The sequence below is a fragment of the Mugil cephalus genome, chromosome 5 (genome assembly GCF_022458985.1).
Source record: "Mugil cephalus isolate CIBA_MC_2020 chromosome 5, CIBA_Mcephalus_1.1, whole genome shotgun sequence".
In the NCBI taxonomy this organism is placed as follows: domain Eukaryota; kingdom Metazoa; phylum Chordata; class Actinopteri; order Mugiliformes; family Mugilidae; genus Mugil; species Mugil cephalus.
This window is the reverse complement of record NC_061774.1, coordinates 6,430,608-6,452,753: the sequence shown is the minus strand read 5'-3', so window position 1 is coordinate 6,452,753 and position 22,146 is coordinate 6,430,608. Positions and strand designations below refer to the sequence as shown.

Genomic DNA, 22,146 nt, shown 5'->3' with positions numbered 1-22,146 from the left:
CAGTAATTGTGCTCGCTGCTTTTATTGTGGCCCCATTTGAAAAGAAGCTTCATTTTGTTTGTCAGTGAGCTCAAACAAGCAATTCGGTATTTACTTTACCTGGCGTGTACATGTTTATTCCCGTCCATACAGTACAGTTAATTCATCCGGAGAAAACAGGCGTCATGAATTAGTCGATGCATTAATGAAAGGATAATTTCCAAAGGTAGCAAAATGCATCTAAAACCAGTCAAATGGTTTGCTGCCTGATAAAAGCGGCCTTGCAGCGAGTTAATGATGATGCATAATTACACGTGGAAGCATCTAAAGGTGGTGACTTTTGGGAAAACTGCTTCATATCGGTTCAATCTTAACTTCATTATCCCAGGCTCTTTTACAGGATGATATGAATCCGTGGCTCATTCTGTTGGGTGCACAGCTGTTGTCAGGACACACCTGAACATAGCCAGAGCATAAGGTGAAACTCTACTGCCATCTATTGGAGGGATTTAATATCCATTGCATTAACTGTCAGTCCTCGTTTTAATAATACAGGGCATTGTCCTGATGTGTATTTGAGGTACGGGCCTTGTACCTGCAGGGTCAGTGGCTGTTCTGGAGTGTGGTGCAATGACAAATGTCCATTCAGGTCCTCTAAAGGGTTTTATTATGTTTGATTTAAACCCAACATTACCAGTTGTCTTCTATAATAACATACAGTACATGCTATGTGCCTCTTCAAAGTGAAAAGAGAAGAAAATAGAACTTGTGTTCGGAAACGTGGCCTCAGTGTTATTGATTAAAAACTAATGTGCTGTGACACTTCTCTCTGCGGTGTGATATTCTTTTTCACGCTGGATTTTTTCACACTTTAAATGCTGGCATTGAAATTATTTCCTTTTTTTCTTAAATATTACATAGAATGTACGTGAAACCCTTAATTACGATAGTGTTATGTACACTATAAAGATGTGAGAATGTTACACATTGAAGCCAGCAACATTTATGGCAATTCAATAATGAACACAGAGAGAAAGCAAATGAAGGCTGTAAATGGTCATCAGTCACCAACAAGTGCTTGGATTGAAATCTTGCAGTCCACGTGCAGTTTTTAACACCATTCTGAGTCTGTTCCCGTCCAGGAGAATAATAATCTTTTTAATAGGTTGGTCTGTTGCGTTACATGTGCTGGGAGTCCATGATGTCCAGGTACTTGGCGTCGATCATTCTGGGAAGCAGAGTGGTCCTGAGATAAAAAAAACAACACGCTTAGGAAAACTTTCAGGGAAATATCCAAATATAATTCTGTCAAGTGGGACAGTGATAGTACGGAATTAGCATTTGTGAATTATTGATGAGGTGAGTGAGCAAAGCAACACCAGTTTAGTATTTCACATCCTCCATCACATCCACTCACGTCTCGTGGCATTATCACTGGAGACCTCAAAAAGGTTGGTTCCTACATTTTCACTTCGATGCAGTTTCATAGCACCTTCCAGTTGAGCATTATAACTGATTAAAATGCTGCATTTGTCATGTGCAAAATCAGCTGATGTGTGAAACGACGTGTTCAGGTTTCCACGGTCCCACTCTGCCCCCTGTTGACCAGGGTTATCTCACCTCACAGGGACCAGCAGGATCATCAGGAGGGGGAAGACCATCTTCATGTAGGGTAGAGGATACATCCCAAATGCACACAGGATGATCAGCTGGATCATCTGCAGCCCTGTGAAGTAGTGGACCTTCCTCTGTGGCACACGGCGAATGTAGTGGGTGGGAGGATAGGAGGTCTAGACAGAGACGTGCGAGAGTAAAACAGACAGCACAAATTACCAGAAGAAAATAAGAAAATGTGTCAGTCCTTTCTAGTAAGCTTGTTAATTAAACTATGTGCTGAAATAAGATATTTTCACAGAATTATTTTGATATTCTGCCAGGATTTCTCATGGTTCCTGACATAAGAGCATACCGCTATGTTTTATTACATCATGACATTCTGCAGAAAATCAACTAACTCAACAAGTTCAGGTATGTAACAACATATTGTAACAAGCAGAGTTTCTTTTCCTTATTCTTTTTGTAAAACAAAGAAGAAAATGGCAATGTCCTAGCTGTAACAAGAGACTGATGATTTGTTTATCGTGCAGGACGAACAGTTATTTTTTAAGTGAACATTTGTGGCTGTCGTTGCGTGATGTTTTGTCATTAAACGGGAAGAAGACGTACAGTTATGAACGGGCTTTCCGGCGAACAAGCCATCAAATCAAACCCCAGTTTCTTGCTCACCTGTTCCTTTAGCAGCAAGGCCATGCGGTCCACCATCTGATTCCCATCAAGTGAAGTGGCCGCGATGTAGAGGAAGAGTCCGTAGAGGACGGGCTTGGGGATCCACTGCAGAGGAATGGGCAGCATGAACGCTGACAGGCCGATCAGGATGTTGGCAGCCAATGAGGTCAGACGTGTCTCCTTCACACTTACGATACTATTGGGACAGAAAAGCACTTTAATAAACTCAGTAAGGTGTCTTATCTGGTTACAGAACAATACCCAGAAATGATTTGTTTTTGGCTATTAAACCTTTTCCCTCTAAATTATAATAAAAAAGGTGAATCTCAAGATAGAGTCCATCTATCTACAGCATCTGAACCAAACAAAATATGTTAACAAAGCCAAAAGCTATACTTATGATCTCATTCATTGAATATAGAGAGGGATGGTTTTGAATTGGAGAATATTCTGCATAGAAAATATTCAAAACATTAATGGATTTTCAGACAAGTCCTGACAGTAGACAACAAGAACCCAATCAAACAAATGAAACAGAAATAATTTGCTTTGGTAATTATTTTTCTTTTAAGGAGAATTATCTACCAGCAAAGATCACTCTAAAAGCAAGACACATAATAGTCTGAGAGGATGAGGTGTCTGGCTACAGGATGTTGGTAGTGGGGGTCTTTGGGTCCTGTGGGTTGAGGGGAGGGGGCTCTGTGGATCATCCCACAGATACTTGATCAGTTTGGGATCAGGTCACCATCTTGTGCTGTTCTTCATGTTTTTGGAGTTCTTCCTAAACTGTTTTTGTGTGTGTCTGTGTCAGGCTGCATCCTGCTGGGGTGTGTCATTGCTATGGGGTGGGGTTTGTCTGGTCTGGTCTAGGTGGGTGCTACATGTCTAAGTAACATCCACATGAATGCCAGGTCCAAAAGTTTCACAGCAGAACATTAGATTGTCACAATATGGTCAGTTTTATTTACTTATGCTCATCAGTGATTGTGCATAATAGAAATTTAGTAATTCAAGGTCAGGTTACATGTTACTAAAATGATTAAATAAATCTGTCATGTGTATCTGTGTTCTCAACTCTACCTGAACATGTTTCATGTGTTCATCAAGGTTTTCTGTCAAACTCAAATTTTAATTCAGCGTGATCAAACAGGAAAAGGAGTGGGTCTTGACTTGTCAACTGTTTCAAGGATCAGCCCTGAACTGCCAAACTCAACTTTCTATTTGTTTGGTAAATTCTATGTTTTGAAATAATTGCAGCAGATTTTCCCTTAACCAAACAGCTGGTTATATTTGTCAGTATTTAACCTGACTCCAATCTGCACCAACCTGTAAGGCCTTCAAAAGACAGAGGCTTAGAAGGATTAAGGCTGGTGTTTTTATCCAGTCACATGCTGGATGTCTTTCAGAGCGCTGCTTGACTTTGTCTTTTTTTTTTTTTTTTTTAACCTTACTCACGTCGTGTAGAGGTGTCCGTTCTCTACATGCTGTTCTACTTTGGCAAGCTGACGGGCGTGCAGGGAGGAATGTGGGAAAGCGGCGTGCATCCATGGCAACCCCAGGCAGGACATGAGGATGTTGATGAAGCCGGTCAGCATTAAGTCCCAGTGGAACGCTGTGCCTTTTAGCAACCTGGTACAGACGTTCACACGCACAAGTTTCAACTGGTTAGTCAGTGACAGAGCAGTAGCGCGTCTCTTCTTATTCATGTGCCGCTACTGCAACTGTTTCCCATAAAACGCGACCGTACAACATGACCTCATGGACAATAAATAGAAATATGATACAGCACACGTTCTGTGAAATGTCTCATTTTAGTATTCAAACACAAAATGGGGATCTTACTTGTGCTCTGGTACATGTGTGAGCGAGATGACGATGTTTTGGTCGATAAAGATGAGCAATGCAAGGAGAAAACCAAGCCCGACTGCACTCAGAGCATTCATTCCCGTCAACTTGTCAAATGGGGGGAACTTGAAGATCGGGCCATCATGCACGCTGAATACAGGAACTAACGCGAGCAAAAGATTTAGAGGAAATACATTAAACACATCCGCGACGTTCAGAAACATTGACACTGACAGAAATGGCTGAGCAGCAACCTTTTCTGGCAGTAACCTTTGGTTTAAACGCACTGCTTAAATCCTGATACACACTGAGTTGAAAGTACCCTCCCAGCAAATATTTACTTTCCTTCCGACGGTGGGGTTATGAAAGGAAAAAGCTGTTATGTGCCAAGGTTATGACTTTAGGTCTCAAGGGTACTCTTCTATCACTCCTTTCATATGAAACATTCGTACTCACGCTGTATGTCAAGGAAAAGGTAGGAGCCAATGAAGGAGAATATCACCACAGAGATAGGCAAGGCACAGTCGGAAACCACCTCTCTGATGCTGTTATTCAGATACGGGCTGTAGGAGGAAACAAGCAATACATATTTGGATTACGCAACTCTGATGTAATAGATTGTACAAGTAGCTTTACAACCCTATATACTGTAGTTACTCTTTTATTTTGAATAATCATTCATGTCAAATCCCGAAAGTTTAGGGGTAAGAACAAGGACAATCTCTGAGAGTCAGAAATGGAAATATAGTCCACGTGGCAAACGTGCATCTACCTCATGTATTATATCATCTCATGTATTACATTACAGCTGAAGGGTAAAATTTATTGCGTGTGACTTGTGGGTGTGACTCTTGCCCCTCATTCAGGTTCTAGATGAGTCATGTGAAGCCATCTGCAGCTACTAAAAGCAGCATGCATGAACTGTACTATACGCACTATGGAAACTGTAACTCAGTGTTAGAATCGATGCATAGTTCCTTTGACAAAATAAAAATAGCAACAACGTGTGAAACGCACACATACATGTAAAAGTCCAAAACATCTGCTAAACCATATTTACTGTATCTAGCCATATTTATAAAAAATGACAAAATGTGCTCTGTTGGAGTTATATTGTAACGTCATAATACTGCATAATTATTGCTGATATGTCGACATGGGCAATGGTGCAAGTAATGTTGTAGCTGGACAAAGTGGAGCCATTTTAATATTTGAATTAATTTTTGTTTGTAGTTTCTGCTTCACTTTTAACAACAGCGACTGAAACCAAAATTCAAACAAACATTTCACGTCATACAAATGTTTACGTCGCCAAACCTCCTCAGGTAACCTTTCCTCGCCGTGTTCCACAGAAGCATAAGGTCACTTGTTTTGTACTTTCTGGGACTGTGACTTGAACTCAGTGAAGGATTTAATCCAGAAAATGTAAAATGAAATGGTTCAGACCTCCTGAATGGGAACCAATCAGTGAACCAACTGTACCTCCTCTTGATGAGGTAGAGGGCGTAACCCAGCCACAAGGTCCCCAGCATGAGCAGCAGACAGAGGATGGGCCTCTCTCTTGTGCATAGCACCAAAGTCTCCGGCAGGAAGACTGTCGCGTGCCCTTCAGTATGTTCCAGCAGGGACACCGTCTCATTATGATGCTCAAGCCGGTTTGCTGTCTGATTCTGTGTTTTCTCCAATAATTCACTAATCTGCTGCAGCACAACCGTGCTGTTTGTGGTAGCCAGAATGGGCCCGTGGTAGAAATGCTCAAAAACTAGGAAAGACAGGGGGAAAAGGGAGAAAAAGAATTACATAGAGGACAAACTAAAGGAGTAAACATGCCTATTTCAATGCTTTTTATTTTTTTAAATCAAAAACCACTCTCAACAACAGCTATTAAAAGCTTAGAAGATAATTTTCGCATTTATTATAATTCCCTTGTCCTTCTCCGTACAGTTCCAAGCATTCAAGCATTGTTCCGTTTTGTGTTGTTTACAACTGCAGCCGCCTGGGGCTTAGTGGAGAGAAGAAAGCTCCAAAGAACCCACCATATGCTCATACATTTATTACCTGACTTGTGATGAAGAAATATATGAACATTGTGAAGGCTGCAATTTGCTATGTTTCTCACAATACCTGCCATTTTCTGTTGGCTTTTTCTGATAAAGACTCCGTCAAGGTTATGCATATTTGCAGGGCCGCATTAACTTTAACAGGCATATTCAATTCTTGCTCATGTAGCCTGACCTCGGCTGGACTCACTTTTGACGGTGCCTTTCACTGCATCCCCAACAAAGGCTATGGAGATGAACAATGCAATGACTTCTTCTGTTGAGCTGGGAGGTGGGGGGAACAAAAGAAACATGGCATGATCATTTATGTTTTATCAAGTCTGTGGTTTTGTTTTGCATTTTGCGCACACTCAGACGTAACACTATTCAAGGCAAAATTAATGATTAGGACTGAAAACAGGAAGTCAGTTTCTTATCTGTGATTTCACGTCAGTGCATGGCTACACAGGCTGGGAGTTGAGTTACATATACTACAACTATGGGCCTTGGTCCACAAAGCATGGTGTGCAATATGTAATAGTAAGCAATGTGTGAGCGTGCTGTTGTGTGTTTACCGTTTGAAGAGTTTCATCAGCAGGCTGACATTGAATAAGCCTCCGAGGATGAGGAACAAACTGTTCCATAAACCGATGCAGGCGTAGAAAGCATCAAAGTCGAGGTCGTAGTCATCACAGATTCCCCTGATAACTATAAATAACACAGGCAGACACAAACGCATACATATTTTTCAATTGCACCACAGCTATTTATCTGCTTATAAAACATGCTGTTTAATGAGTTGGTCCGTGTCAGTTCTCATTCCTGTTGACTGCACAGCTTTGACATTACGTAGAAACCATATCTATAAAAGAGGGATGCAGTTAGTTTCAGCATTAGTTTGTTTACTACCGTTTGAAGCCTTAAGTTTGGCATTTGACTGTTACCATCTCTGGAGCCAGAAGTGACTATGTTTAGATGTTGGGAGGAGCTGGTGCCGAGTGAGGGGGTTTATCCAACTAAGAGTCACATGTATCAATCATACCTCTCTTTGAAATCTAATATCTCTAAAAGAAGAGCAGCAAAGAAGTAAGGAGAGCAAAGGACTTCGATATGACTTGTGGGAAAAAAAACTGTCTGTGTTCACACTACCAATGAAAAAGCAACTGGCTGCATCTTATTTTTAATGTAAGTCTGCTATATAATATACTGATGTCCATCCCTTGCCACTGCATAATACAGAACGAATCGAAGCTGAAATGGCCCCAGTGTTTTTCATTCGCTGACGCATGTACAATATTCCTCCTAACTACATGTACATATATTTTTTATACCTGCCGTTTTGCACGTCTGCGTCCTTGCCAATGATCGATGTGTGAATATACAGTATACATATATTTATATATACAGGCATACTCATTGTCCATATCCATATCCTTACTTTAACAGTGCTGTTAGTTAGTTTGTTCGTTAGTAATATATTTTTTTATATATTTTTTATATTCTCACATTCTGTTCTTGTCTGTGATTGCTGAATGTCTCTGCTGCTGGTAACAGTGAGAATTTCCCCACTGTGGGATGAATAAAGGCATCTCATCTTATTGAAGCATCAGCTAGTCATATGTACTTCACTCTTATCAAATTGTCTTTCCGCTGTCTGAGAAACGGAAGGAAAAAAACGTATTCTAAGTCAGTCCCCAGTGCTTCTTTGCTGGGACTTTAACAAAAAGAATGCAGGTGGCAGCATGTGGTATTTTTTGTGGAATTATAAGGTCTGTACGGACAAAGTGCTTCAGCAACACTTGGCGTCTAGTGACAATGTAGATTGTATCTTAATAACTGATTCATATAAACATAGTGTTAGCATTAGTTTTGCGCTTTATGTATTGCACTTCTGCAGTGACTTCACATGGAAACATTCAGTGTTTATAGATAAACCATACCAACATGGACTCAATCAAAAGGTACCTGATGCTGTTTTCATTCAATTGACAGGCTGCATGTAACGTGCTCATTACTGGTGTTTTTAGCTATAGAGCACCGACTGTCTCCACATGTCTCCACGTCTAGTTTCCCAGTGATATGGGCGGCACCATATTGGAGTCTAAAGCCAGAGAATGTGCAGTACAGTGACAGTGGAGCCACGTTATTGATGAACCCAGCCACACTTCAACTAGACTCACTCACTAACTGCTCTCTGTACTTATTTTTTTTCTCCAACTCTCATGGTCCTATGGGACTGCTTCGCCGAGTGGTTAGCATGGCAGCTTATAGTCATCATATTAAATAGTTAAAACGAAATGGACAGAGCAGGGCAGGGCAGAGTATGCATTAGTATTATATTAACTACCCGAAATATCTGACATCTACTTTAGTGTTTTGGTTTGGCCCAAGTCCCATTTACTAACATGGAGGAGGTGGAGCTTATGACCTGTAGTGCAGCCAGTCACTAGGGGGGGCTCTACTTGCTTTGGCTTCACTTATAGTGGTTGTTCCGCTTCATCTTTATACTGTCTATACTATGGACACATGTTAAAATAATATATGTATTAAGTGGAAGAGATAAATGGCCCCACTTTAAAAATGTTTCATCCAGTCTTTTCTTAAATAGTAAGATACAATACACACCACTTATGAAGATGGCCAGTGGTGCAGTGGTCAGTGGAATGACGAGAGGTGAGCCAGCAAACAAAGAATAGATCACTCCTCCAATGCTCTGACCAACAATGGTCTTCTGAACATCTGTCAACAAACAACCACAGATTGGCATTTTTAAACAATTTTTATTAATATAGTTTTTTTTTTGTTTGCTCTTCAATATAAAAACTAATAATATAGATATACATAAATACTAGTTCATACCTATCTCTCCTCTTGTACTTTCATCATTCAGTGATCCAAAGGCAATAGCAGGCAGCAGAATGGCGATGTAGAGGAAAATGGCAGTGGTGGTGTACTTCAAGAGACAGCGGTCCTTCCCAGTTATACCTGCACAGAGTTATTCAAAGGGTTGTTAAAGAACATTAACAGAAGAGATAAACAAATGTCTAAAGATGCTGTTTCGTACCATCTGTGAAGTCTGAGGGGTAAAGAGGCAGTCTGCGACGGAGGTCATCATAAACGCCTTTACCAGCTTTGAAGAAATCTCCGCACTGTGAAGAACAAGCAGGACACCGTCAGCCTCAGTCAAACCAACATTTACGAAAGTGAACTGATTTCAAAACATCAACTCATGATTGTACAAATGTTACACACCGTTCTTCAAGATAGACATAGTGGGTACTAAGTTAGAAAATGACTGTGGCAGTGCAGACTTTTGCTTGCATGTACTTTTTTGTTTGGCCTGCAAAGCAATTTGGATATTTTTTTGCAGCATGACCCATTGCTCTTTACTGTAGTGAAGTTGCTGTGATGTGTTTTTTTTTTGGTTTTTTTTTGTTTTTAAATATTTAGTTCTTGAATAACTGAGTGTGCTTCACTGTTTTGTATTTTAAAGCTGCAGAACAGGTTAAAGGTTGATTTGGCAGCAAAAAGCCACAACTGAAAAGCTGCTCTCGGCTGAGTTCAGACATCAGGTGTAACCACAACCTGTTGTAAACTTAAGCCTTTTACAGCCCGCTCTCAGCAGTGTTGGATGTTCCCTCTTCTTCAGCCCCTTGCTGAACACACATATTTCCTCTTAATTTAAAAACTGGACATAATGAAGTACTTTACTGTTACATGGAGCTGCACACATTCTGCTGCCAGCTCCATGGAAGGCTTGGCAGCCTCCTCAGCCTGTTGCCCAGCTGCTTCTCATTCCTCAGGCTTCGCTAATAGAGTGTGGAAACAGGATACTCAGATAATCTGGCTCAACTGCTTTATTGCACCACATCTTTATACGGCTATGTAGAAAGGGAAAACGTGAGGGTGGTCTACACATCTGGAGAAGCATTACAGGCTGTAGAGAATGTAAATGTTTTTGCGCACTGTATGGTCCCATATCACTGTTTAATGTCTTTTTTTGATTAATGTTGCCATTGTTCACTCGTATCCTTTAACCCAATACTGTACGTGACCCACATTACTCATACGGCCACTTGTTATTACATTGTGCACTGATACTAGCACAGAACCGGCGTGTCACTCTCTGTTTTACATCTTGCTCTCTCACACCTTCAATGATTTGCCTTTACGTGGATCTGACTCATCCACTTCCTCTACAACCGCCTTCTCTCTGACTATAGAGAGCTGTTGTCGCTGATGGACCAGCTCCTGTTTGAACTCCTCCTGGGTCCTGGTCTCCAGAAGCTTCTGTCTGAAGTTGATGTCGGAGAACATGGTAGCAAACGTTCTGCCCAGTTCAATGGCCGTCTTGGTGCTTTTCTGAAGAAACATGACAAGAAAATGTACATGAATAGTTTTTAACCTACATTCTGCAAAATATCACACTTGTCGTTCATATTCAAGTACCTATTGCAGAAGACAAATATTTCATGAGACACACAGTATGTACATGTATATGACATTGTTTAAATCTGACCTACAGTAGGAACCTTTAACTTGACAATCTCACAACCTTTTAATATTTAATGGCCGTTTTGAGTAGTGTTAATTGAAGAATAGTATAGTATAAAGAATCACAGGGATTACTGGAGTACAGCTAACTATATTAATATCTATTATATTACTAATCTATTAATCTATTATATTACTGTATAATATTATATCAAAGTAAATTTCTGTTTTCAGATTATAACCAGATACTATTTTTTGGTTGTTTTAAGAGGATTTCAAAAGAAGACTACCCAATGTGCATTCCCAAACATCATAAAATTTAGTATGAGAAAGAATATTCAGTTTACCATCATGCAAGACTAGGAAAAGCATTTGAGTGGCTGGAGATAGTGGATTTACTTCATATTTCTTTTCTTCTTCTTTTTTTTTTAAGCATTGATTGTTGATATATTCGTTACTAATCAGTGGCTGTTTTATCTGAAACTATCTTTTAGGCCAAACTAGCCTCCAGAATGCCTAAACAATTCCAATAGATATAGAGATTTGTATTTGACCATACCGTTCTAGGCGGAGCGAGAATGAGGATGACGTAGCGAGCCTCGCAGCAGTTGACTCCCCAGTTTTGTGGCCTTTCTAGACGGGCAACGCAAACATGGCGTCTCTGGAGGCTCCTCACGTTGGAGCTGGATTGATAGAAATTTAAATCGGTTATATTTAAACAGTATTTGTACTGGCAGGTGTAAGTTAGTGAGAGACATTCACTGGAAAACTTTTGAAGTGTGTTATTATTACAGATGAACTTACAGAATGCAAAGCCAGGATTGCTGGTAATGGATGCCAGTAGACGTAGCACTCACACCCTGAATGGTTTCTGACAGAAGATGAACTGTGGACGGATAAAACACAATGAATATACGAAACAGATTTAAGGCTGATCGTTCAAGCCAAGTGCTTTTTAAATATGCTTTCCACACCATTAATTTCTTTTCCTCCTGCATCTGTGAACAGTGAGGCCATGACCTCGTTTACATCGCAGCTCTCGTGGCCGTCATCCACTACGTGAGTTAACATTCGCCTCAGGACCCCGTCCAGAGTGGAAGCTTTCTCGTCCAGAAGGATGCTCGCCTGGGCCAGGAAGCTGTCCAGATCTCTGTGGGCACGCACTTCCTCCTGGAAGTTCATGGGCTTTATGTACTGGTGGGAGGAAGAACAAGTCAGATGTGACTGACTGGTACAGACTGACAACAAATGATTCACGGTCAGTTCAGTGGTTATTTAAGTGTATATTTAGGGCCGTAACACAGTTTCATATATGCCTTTTGAAACTTCTTTTGTCTGTGCTGCATATTCACTACTAAAAATATAAAATGTGAATGAATGTGAGACACTGTAGAAACTAAATCTTACTTTTCTTGTTGTGTTCAAAAGCCCACATCCAGATCCTCCATCTGCAACACAAGCAACACAAAGTCATGCCCATTATTTTACTAATCCCTCTATACTGTTGCTTTGTGTTTCTGATATATCAATTTCAACAACTAAAGTATTAGATGTATCTAATTCTATGATAGAAAACCTATAGTCTAAATCCATGTTATGTATTTATAGTGTATAACAGTTGACTTTAAACACACTTGAAACACTGATCTGGACGTCATTGTCATAGATGTGGTCCTTGTCGGAGGCAGGTGAATCCTGCTCCCCATCCTGCAGCTCTGTGGATGAAGCACGGAAGTCAAGTAAGCAAAGAGTATTCACGTTCAACGTTCATTTTTATGTTAAATACAGTTCTAGCGATCCAGTAGAGGACACAGGGTGCCTGGGTCAGATTTAAATCACATTAAAATTGAGCGAATCACATAAAATAGGAAGTAACAGTAAAGGCCATCACACGGAGTTGCTGCATTACCATGGTAAGTCACACTGTGATAAATCTGTTCTCTGAATCAAGTTTAAGATGCTATGGTAGCCACACCAACAGTGTCTCCAGTAAGGGACAATTTATTTTGCTCTCCCACCACTCTGCCATCTGTTGACAAGCACGCAGCAAGAGAGAGCGGGAGAGCCAATAAAAAATCCCCCTTAAACCAGACATGCAGCAATATAACAACAGCAGCCCCTCATAAATTCCTTCATTGAATAGAAGATAAATATGGCTTCTCGATTGCGGGTTTTATGTGGGAAGAAAGAAACTGCCACAGAATTAGATAATTAACCTTAACCCTTCACGAGCAAAGCTTTGAGCTATGATTATTCCCCCCTTCCCATCATCGACTCGGAGATTATCTGCCTCGTTATTTACCCATTAATTAACCTCCCAACACTCCGCGAAGGGACTGTCTGTGCTCACCGGCATGTGAAATGGGTCATCAGCGAGCAGCGAGACGCATTGGCATTAGCATAAATAACTGAATAGAATAAAGTTTGGCGCCTCATGCATCATATCAACACATAAAAGAACAGAGAGAAGTTGAGAAAACGGGAAACATGATGGGTTTTACTGCCGGTACACACCCATCTCTTGGAAAACATAGCCATTCTTAGACCTCCCAGTGGATGGAGCCTCTGTGGGGGAGAAAAAGAAAGTATGATATTTACAAAAGTTTAAACACAAACTCTTTCATATTAAATATTTGCATTATTGCTTGCATAACCTTCCAACCTGCTCTTCTATTGCATTATTGTAAAGGTTACTCGCATATGAAATACAAGCATTGCAGACTTTTTGGCAATAAAGAATTTAAACTTTAAAGGAGTATTACATTCATTTTAAGATGAGTTTTTGCCCGTTGCCGTTTTTGTCAAGTTGTTATCAGACCATTTCTAATTTACACATAATCAAGATTCATATTTGGAGATTTGAATTTGGCTAATGGACAGTAATGTACCTGGGGAATGTATAGTACAATAAGTCCTGAGGAAATTATCAGGCTCTTTATCCGCCATATGTTTCTCTATGTTCACCAGCTGGTGGTTAACTAAGAGCACTTCTATGCCGACCACTGCACAGTAAGAAAAAATACTGTATTTTTTTCCCTTCTTTTTTTTTTTCAAGCTGTGACCTTCAGTAATAATCGACACATGGCAAGACGAGGTGAGATAAACTGAATTAAAATCTTAAATCAAATATGAAAAATCCGAATGGCGTCACTTTTTTAGACAATTTAATCACTGGCACTTGAACATTTTTCGATACGCACTCACAAATGTGTTTTGGCGGCGGTGTTTGGCGCGGTTGCCCTAACGAGAACAGGATGATAAAACTGTGTGAAACTGGATTCCGTGTGGACTGACAGTTTGACCCCGGGGCTTCAGTAGCTCTCACTTCATAAGTCATTGAGCACCAGCAGGTTTCTAGACTGCAACACTCTCAGGGTACGTGGTGACATATTTTATAGACATCGTCTCTGACCATGGCATGCTATTATTTCTAGTGTAACGCGTAGTCAATCACACCTTAAAGAGCTGCAAAGAAAATTAAGGGGTGGATTTCAGCTATGGCAATGTTGAAGAAGATAATACAAAGGACACGCTGAGAAACTGAAAAGAGAGCCCTTCGCTCTAAGTTACAGACGTAATCGGCTGCCAGCTGCGTCTGATGTTTGCACAGGTCGCGTATCTGAGAGGTTGCTGCGGCTGCACAGATGAGCGTCTCATTGCCTAAGGCAGAGCTAGGCTGCAGGGGCTCCGGAGCGAGGTGATATCTCAAAGCAGATTAGACAGAACATTCCCAGGCCTCCTCCACTTCACAGGAGTCTGCACAGACAACAGGGTGCCTCAAAGCTCACAGCTCACAGCTTACGCAACGAGCTGCCAGGCCCAGGGATGTAAGCGTGGAAGACAGTGGCTGACGCATTCTGAATCTGGTCTCACAAAGATAAAGGTCAGATTTAATGTGAATGTTTATCTTATCAGTGGTTTGATCAACAATAGCAAGCCATTAAACAGTAGGAACACGTTGTTTCTCATTATCCTCAACATTAAATGACACTCATGCTTCATAAGACAGCCGGTGTGAGAACCATCACCTGTTCGTTTTCTCTACCTGTCACTCATCAGTCAGTGCAGGACTGGTGTGGTCAGACATAATATATTATTTTACACTAACCACACGCTTTCAATGGCTTACAGTGCAGTCCGGGGGTATTGACAGTGAATATACGGGGTATACGTTACACCTGGGGTTTTTCCAAATGAGGCACGGCAACCATGAAACTGAAGCCACTTCTCAAAATAGCCCGATTTCTGACCTTCTAACCCCTCCTGAGCTGTTTTGTGAACAGTTTCAAAGTAGGGTAGGCCGTCCCTGACTGACGCTTGATTGTTATCGGTTGAATTCAAACACCATAAGATTTAATTCAGACATGGACCTCCTCTTTATGTTTTCACATTTTATGTCAGATGTAAACTTTTTCCCACCAGCTAAACCTCGGAGCGGTAACGGTAACAAATGTAAACCAGCAAAAGAATCTGTGTGAATATTGGTGCAAGATAAACTGAAGTCACTATAAATTCATAAATTCGCACACAAAAATGTGTTTTTTAATTTTTTTGTCTGATTCGTCTGAATATTTTTTTATGTTGAAAGCGGTATGAGATGTAACTCAAGTTATGTTAATATCAACATGACAAGTGTGTGTGTGTGTGTGTGTGTATATATATATATACACATATATAATGGTAATCCTACAGCTCCTTAAAAAGTGTGATACCGAAACACCACTTATTAAAGCAAAATAGTGGCTGTCTGTGATGTCACTGCGCCAAAATACTAAACACAAAGTGTAAGACAAGTTGTGTTAGTCCCCGCCACCCTGCTATCTGTGGGCACACGATGTCCTTGAGCAAAAGGAGACAGAAGAATCCTTGTTGGGTCTCTGGAACCAAGTGCACAAAGCTACACAGCTGAAAGATGTGCTGAAGGTCGAACCATTAAAGCAGGGACATGGTGTTCATAAATGTAAGGCATTATAGCGGTCTGTCTTTCTAACGTGAAGGCCACCTATTCTGTTTTGTGCTTTGCAGAAAGATATATTATTCTATAACTCTAATATGTTGTGCTAAAGCGCAGTCAGCCTTGTCAGGACTTCATTTGAACGAGGTGGCCGTGCGCACCTGAACCGTGAACTGAAGTGTGTGCTCTGTATGTCACAATGTACACGAACATGTGCTTCGTTAGAATACAAAAGACAGGAAAGAGGAACTGCAGCTCATTCCACCTCAGCACCTCAAAGGATGACGATAAGAGCAACCTAATATTTGTTCAGCAGCGCGGTGAATATGACCACTAGACCAACAGTAATCGCACTCAAACAAGTTCTAACTTCATGCTGCTTTATCAAAGACATGTATGTGACTAGTGGCTCTAAAGCCCCGGAGACTGTAAAAGACTATACTTGTAAATTCCATTCTTGTGTGAATGAAAATAAAACCAGCGATCTAAAAAAAAAAAAAAAAGCACAACAAGGGGGAGTTACAGCTAAAATGACATATTATCAACCAGAGAACGCTTAAAACAAGAGTGGGAAACCTTGAATGTGCCAGATTAGAACATTGGACACATTTTTGCTGCTAGATAATCTTCTTAATCTTTGACCTGAGAAAGCTACAGTAGGACATTTTAACTCTTTGATTGCACTGAACAGAATATATTTTTTAACTCAATATTTTCCTGAACACTTTGGTTTTTAAAATGTCACAGAAATAACGCGTTTGCATGAGCATTTGGCCAGTACTCAGCAGACACGTTTAAACAGACAAAATTATCAGCATGCTAAATGGAAAATGAACGTGATGCTGCATAATGTTTGGCATCTGTCTCTAGAGATCCCCCTCCCACGCTTAATTATTAATAAGTGAGCATAGTTTACAAGTGGTCTTTGGTTGATTAATTATTTCAGCTCTGGTGAGTTAGATATGTGGCGTGTGCTGTATTTTTTCTAACGTAAAGAACTGTGATCGTGAATTACTATACCACTATACTTCGATCTGGACATTTGCACAGCCGAAATGTAGTTAGATAAATGTAGACAAAACAAATTGAATTTACTTTTCTGTTAGTGTTTGTCTACCAGCGTAGCTCTGTATGCAGGTTAAATTAAATGCAGGAAATCTTCACGGGTGTCTTATGAAAACCTTCCGTGACTGACATGTGTGCCATTTATTGCCATATTGTAAATATTGACCCATACTCTTTGCTTTTCTTTAAATAGCTCTCCTAGCAATGAATGCGTCTTTCTCATATTCTCTAGGCTTTAAAATCGAGAAAACTAAAACCGAGAGGAGTCAAATAAAAGAAAACAGTAGTGTTATTTGACTCCCTATGCATGTGACACACACACACACACACACACACACATACACACACACACACATATACACACACACATTGTGAAGAGGGTTTCTCCACGTGTCTGACACGTTTGGCTCAGGTTTCACCATGAAAGACCTTCTTACCCCACTTCACCCTTGCAAAACTCACCAGATGGCACAAAATGGAGGACCTTTTTGGCTTCCATGTTCTCCAGTTTTTTTTTTTTAGGTTAGATGATTTCCAAAGGTCAACCCATCATCTTTTTCTTTGCTCTGCGTCCACTGCACTCACTACTATTACTTTCCCAGTATATTTCACCCACCCGCCCATACACAGTCACAGGAGAGGTAAAATCACCTCGCTGCACCTCCTCCAGGAGCACATGGGCTTGGGGGAGGAAGGGGGAGGGCAGGAAGGAAGAGAAAGCATGTGGGTGAGAGTTTCTGCTGGGTCCTTGTGCCTAGAACCTAGAATTAACTGGAAGTAACTTCTAATAAATAATGTTTGGGGTTTGGTTGTGGACCTTTTTGGTTGCCTTGTCCTTTAATTTTGCTCCGTCTGATAAAAACTTGATAGAATTTTGTTTTTACGTTTACGTTTTTTTTTTTTTTTTGTAGTACGTTTTTGTAGAAAATCAGCACTGTATTGGAGTATCCAAATGAACAGAATACTTTAAAAGTACCAGGTAGAGCTTTTCTACGCAAATCAAATCAATTTTATACAAACCTTTAACAACATACTTTGCATACGTCCTTTACGTCTACAATACATTTCCTACAATATATAACATTGCTTTATAAGGTAGTAATAAGAAATCGTTTGAATCGTTCCTCATGCTGTGCTGCATTTTTGGCACATTACTGCCACTAATTGTCAATGAATGAAATTGCATGAAACCCTTCACTACACTACGTATTCCAATACACAATGTGTGTATGAACGTCACTATGTTGAGAAAAGGGGAACTGTCTTTTTCTTGCTTTTTTTTTTTTTTAAACTGAATGTTAAGTATGACTTTCACAGGTTTCATCAGTGAGAGTAGCACTGGAACGATTGTAACATAGTAGACGGAGCGAACACAGTCCGACCTAAGAGAAGAACAGTTTGTCTTTGATAATGAAACATAGTAGAATAGCAAACACGGTATAGCAAAATGTTGTATGATTTTGTACTAAACTACACATCAAATAATGAGCATGTGCTCAAGACGTGTAAGTTGCTCAATAAATAGATCATGTGCTGTTCATGAGAGATGAAGTAATAGGTTAATGTGAAATCCCAACGATAAAATCTATCGTTCTTCCTCATCAAATAGCAGCAAAATATATATCTTTTTATATCTTTCCACTCATATCATTTTCAGAATGAGAAGCACTGAAAATGATGGTCAGAATGATGAACAGGTTTGTCAGATGATAAGGTACCTTAAAAATAATGGCAAAAGAGGAACAACAGCGTCCATCTTATTTCTTTTCACAAGCACTTATAAAGTGGACGTGACAAACAGCGGACTGACAGGGCATCTTTTACTCCTTTTTTATTCCTTGATTAAATTTTGATCCAGGGGAGCTTTCGGTTTAGCTTCAAGCAGTGAACCCCGTCATAACTTTTTATACGTTGATGATAACATAAACAGCAATATATAACCAAGAGATGTCCTCTCAGGGAGAAAGTGATTTTCTCAGGAATAACTTTCACCCAAAGCAAACAGTCTTCTCTTAAGATGGTGTCTTTCTTGCTGTGGATTCCTTCCACTGACTTCCTAACTGCATGATGTAATTATACCTGCTTGTTATTGTTCTAGACGTTATAAGCCTCGTAAAATTTTACAGGTTCTTTTTAATTGACATCAAAGGTTGTTATGAGGTACACCTCAGGAGATCTGTAAAGTTTTTATTTTTAGACAGGGCAGCGTGAGTTTTGATGAGTAGGTGAATGCAAACAAAACAAATCAATGACGGGAAAAGCTATTGCACGCTGATGGTAGGTGTTAAAGAACCGGGACACTTGGTTAGCTGGCAGCTTTAAAGTAATTGTAACTTGGCAAAAATATAATAAAAAGTAATCAAAAAATAAAAGTTTAAGGGCAGTCATGACTGTTCTGTTGTTTTCCATGAGATGGCAGCAGAGTCTGGAATTCAAAAGCAGCACGGCCCCAGCAACAGTGGGTTTCATATTCCACTACAGTCCTCTTTATTTCTTCTTTGTGTTCTTTTTAAAAGCTGAAAAACTATTTTTAAAAGTCACATACCTCAGAGTCTCTGTTTAAGAGTGGGAGATAGAGATCAATTAAACATTTTGATTTTCTTTTGTTCTGGACCGTAGTTGTGTAACCACATTATTATCACATGGAAATAGTCCATCAGGATATTATAAAATATATACTGCTGACCAAAATAACATTCACACACATTCTAATATTTGTTGGACCGCCAACAGCTTAGCTTTGATTACAGCACACATTCACTGTGACATTGTTTCAATAAGCTTCTGTAATGTCACAAGATTTATTTCCATCCAGTGTTGCATTAATTTTTCACCAAGATTTTGTTTTGACCACTGCACAAAGTCTTCTCCAGCACATCCCAAAGATTCTCAATGGGGTTCAGGTCTGGACTCTGTGGTGGCCAAACAATGAGTGAAAATGATGTCTCATGCTCCCTGAACCACTGTCTCCCAAATTGAGCCCGATTAATCCTGACACTGTCATCTTGGAATATGCCCACACTAGACATGATGGGTGCATCACTTCATCTGCCTCTCTTCTTACCCTGATGCCCCATCACTCTGGAACAGGGTAAATCTGGACTCCTTAGACCACATGACCTTCCTCCATTGCTCCAGAGTCCAATCTTTATGCTCCCTAGTAAATTTAAGCCTTTTTGTCCTGGTTAGCCTCACCGATTATTGGTTTTCTTAAGGCTACAGAGCTGCTCAATCCCAATCCCCCGAGTTTCCTTCATGCTGTATGTGTGGAAATGTGCTCACTTCCATTATTATGCTGTTATTTTCCTTTGATTTGATTTCACCAAACGTTTAAGTGATCACCAATCCCCCTCAATCAGGATTTTTTTCCAACCACATTTCTTCCTGAATGGTTCTCGACTATCCTTTCAGTTTCTAATAATGCGTTGGACAGTTCTTAACCCAGTTTTAGTAGTTTCTGCTTCAGTCTCCTTTGATGTTTTCTCTTCCTGATGCATGCCAATGATTTGACCCTTCTCAAACAGACGAACATCTTTTCCATGACCACAGGATGTGTCTTTCCACATGGTTGTTTAAGAACAGGCTCGTACCTATTTGCATAGTTAAAGTAAGGTGGCAACTTCTTTTTTGGCCAGGCAAAATATATATAATATATACTTATAATTGTACACTGAAGTACAATGGTCACACATACCATAGTATTATATTTTAATATACTATATATTCTAAGAGAAAATGAATACTGCAAACCTCCTGGTTAACCGCCTTGATTCTTTTGTTTCATACCAAAACTATATATACATCTTTGCAATTCTTATTCTAATTCATTTGTATTTAAAGCTAAATTGAATATCTCGTGACTTTAAAATTGTAGTTCTTCCATGACAAGCCATAACCAGTATTTAAGAAATTATGAATATGATACAAAAAAAACAAAAAAACAACAACAGACGACTACAGATACGGATACAGAAATAAAAACACCATATTAACAGTTCAGGTGTGGTCTCGCTAAGCTTATTTGCAATTTAAAGTATTTGCTTATGACACTCCACACATTATCCTCAACACTGGATGGTTCTGCATATGCACAACAATATACACTGGACTTTCATCACCAGTTTAACAGTCACTAACTGCTGACTGCATTAAAAATCTAATGTTCTGTGATCAAAGCGTTCATTGCGAGCACAGACTGAGTTTGTGGTAAGTCTACTGTGAAACATTAATCAAACTCCACTAGGCCCTGAGGGGCAAAACTTGGCCAATTTGCATGGTTGGTTATAACAAAAACAAAAATATTATAAATCTTTGTTTGCACTTGCAGAGGACCTGCTATCAACGGCAGCTTTAATCGTTCATTCAGTTTCGTACTGGATGACATATAAGGGCTAATGAATGCATTTGATAATATTTTACTCTCCGGGAGCTATGAATGTGTAACAGAGTGCATGTCAAAGCTTCCGTGATCTCTTCTCTTCGTCAAACATCAAACAGGTATAGACATACATGTGCAGTGCAATTTTACATTCACAGCCGTTAGACATTTAAGGTCTGCTGAAATATAAGAATCATTCTGATCCTCCGTATGCCTTAGTCTTACTTTACAACAATCCACTAAATAATAGTGATGCATCATTCATTCATTTCAATATAAATGATTTTAATCTAAAAATATTAATTTATTTCCACAGTTTGACCTCTCTCCATGAAGGTCAGCATATCCACACACAGCAGCTTTTGTCTCATTTCATTCCAAATAAGGAAAAATAAATAAAAAATTCCCCCCAGTATTATTAACCGGATCAAATAGTATTTTTACTAAGTTCAGGCTGAGTTTAAGATGTTGCAGATTAGCACACAATTAAAGTTATAAAGTCATATCGGTATGATTTCATGTGAGAACACAAGACAAACTTTACCTGACACTGTGCCATGCTACCATCTGATACGCCAACAAAGAAATAAAAATAACTAAGTTGAATGCTTCATCACAGGTGAGATCTAGAATAGTCTCAATTTAAAACACTTTTGTGATCCTTACCTTCAGAAAATTGATTCACAGTGACTCCCGACATCTGCTCGTCTTCCTCTTTGGTCTTCATCTTGCACTGCAGGCAAGAAATCTGTTATATTTTTTTATATGGCAATGAAAACTTTACACAGAGCAAACTGTGATTCTGGTGCGTGAGCTGCAGCAGGAGTGGTCTTGCAGGCAGCCCTGCAGGTAGAAAGAAATGGGTCACCACCAATGAATAACACTGTAATGTCCTCTCTGCCAATCACAAAAGAGCTGACTTTAAGTGTAAAAGGTAATGTTGAAGGTGAAGGTGGGCTTTTAGGCAAAGTAAAGACAAAGAGATCGGGGGAGGACAAAGGAGACATGGAAATAAGGTGTAAGGAAGCTACCATAGTGTGAATCTTTGATATTCAAATGTGGCCGTCTGTGAGTTGCTCCCCAATTTACTGTTATGCTAAACCGTG

The 22,146-nt window shown here is 39.8% G+C and overlaps 1 protein-coding gene across 2 annotated transcripts; it reads right to left on the bottom strand.

Annotated features, from left to right (window-relative positions):
• Window positions 1-629: 629 nt before the first annotated feature.
• On the bottom strand, window positions 630-21,858 carry LOC125008286 (solute carrier family 4 member 11-like). Of its 2 annotated transcripts, none has more exons than XM_047585461.1 (20): window positions 21,707-21,858; window positions 13,158-13,208; window positions 12,278-12,358; window positions 12,051-12,091; window positions 11,618-11,837; window positions 11,448-11,529; window positions 11,203-11,326; window positions 10,302-10,511; window positions 9,214-9,298; window positions 9,009-9,134; window positions 8,775-8,888; window positions 6,725-6,857; window positions 6,361-6,434; window positions 5,593-5,872; window positions 4,567-4,673; window positions 4,108-4,273; window positions 3,721-3,894; window positions 2,266-2,461; window positions 1,600-1,769; window positions 630-1,225 (listed from the first exon to the last, which is right to left on the bottom strand). In XM_047585461.1, the coding sequence occupies exons 1-20, from the start codon at window positions 21,765-21,767 to the stop codon at window positions 1,159-1,161; spliced, it is 2,562 nt and encodes an 853-aa protein (XP_047441417.1). In that variant the 5' UTR covers window positions 21,768-21,858; the 3' UTR covers window positions 630-1,158. The 2 variants fall into 2 exon arrangements, with proteins under 2 accessions (XP_047441417.1, XP_047441418.1); XM_047585462.1 differs by lacking the exon at window positions 21,707-21,858 and adding an exon at window positions 17,125-17,824.
• Between the last annotated feature and the right edge of the window lie 288 nt (window positions 21,859-22,146).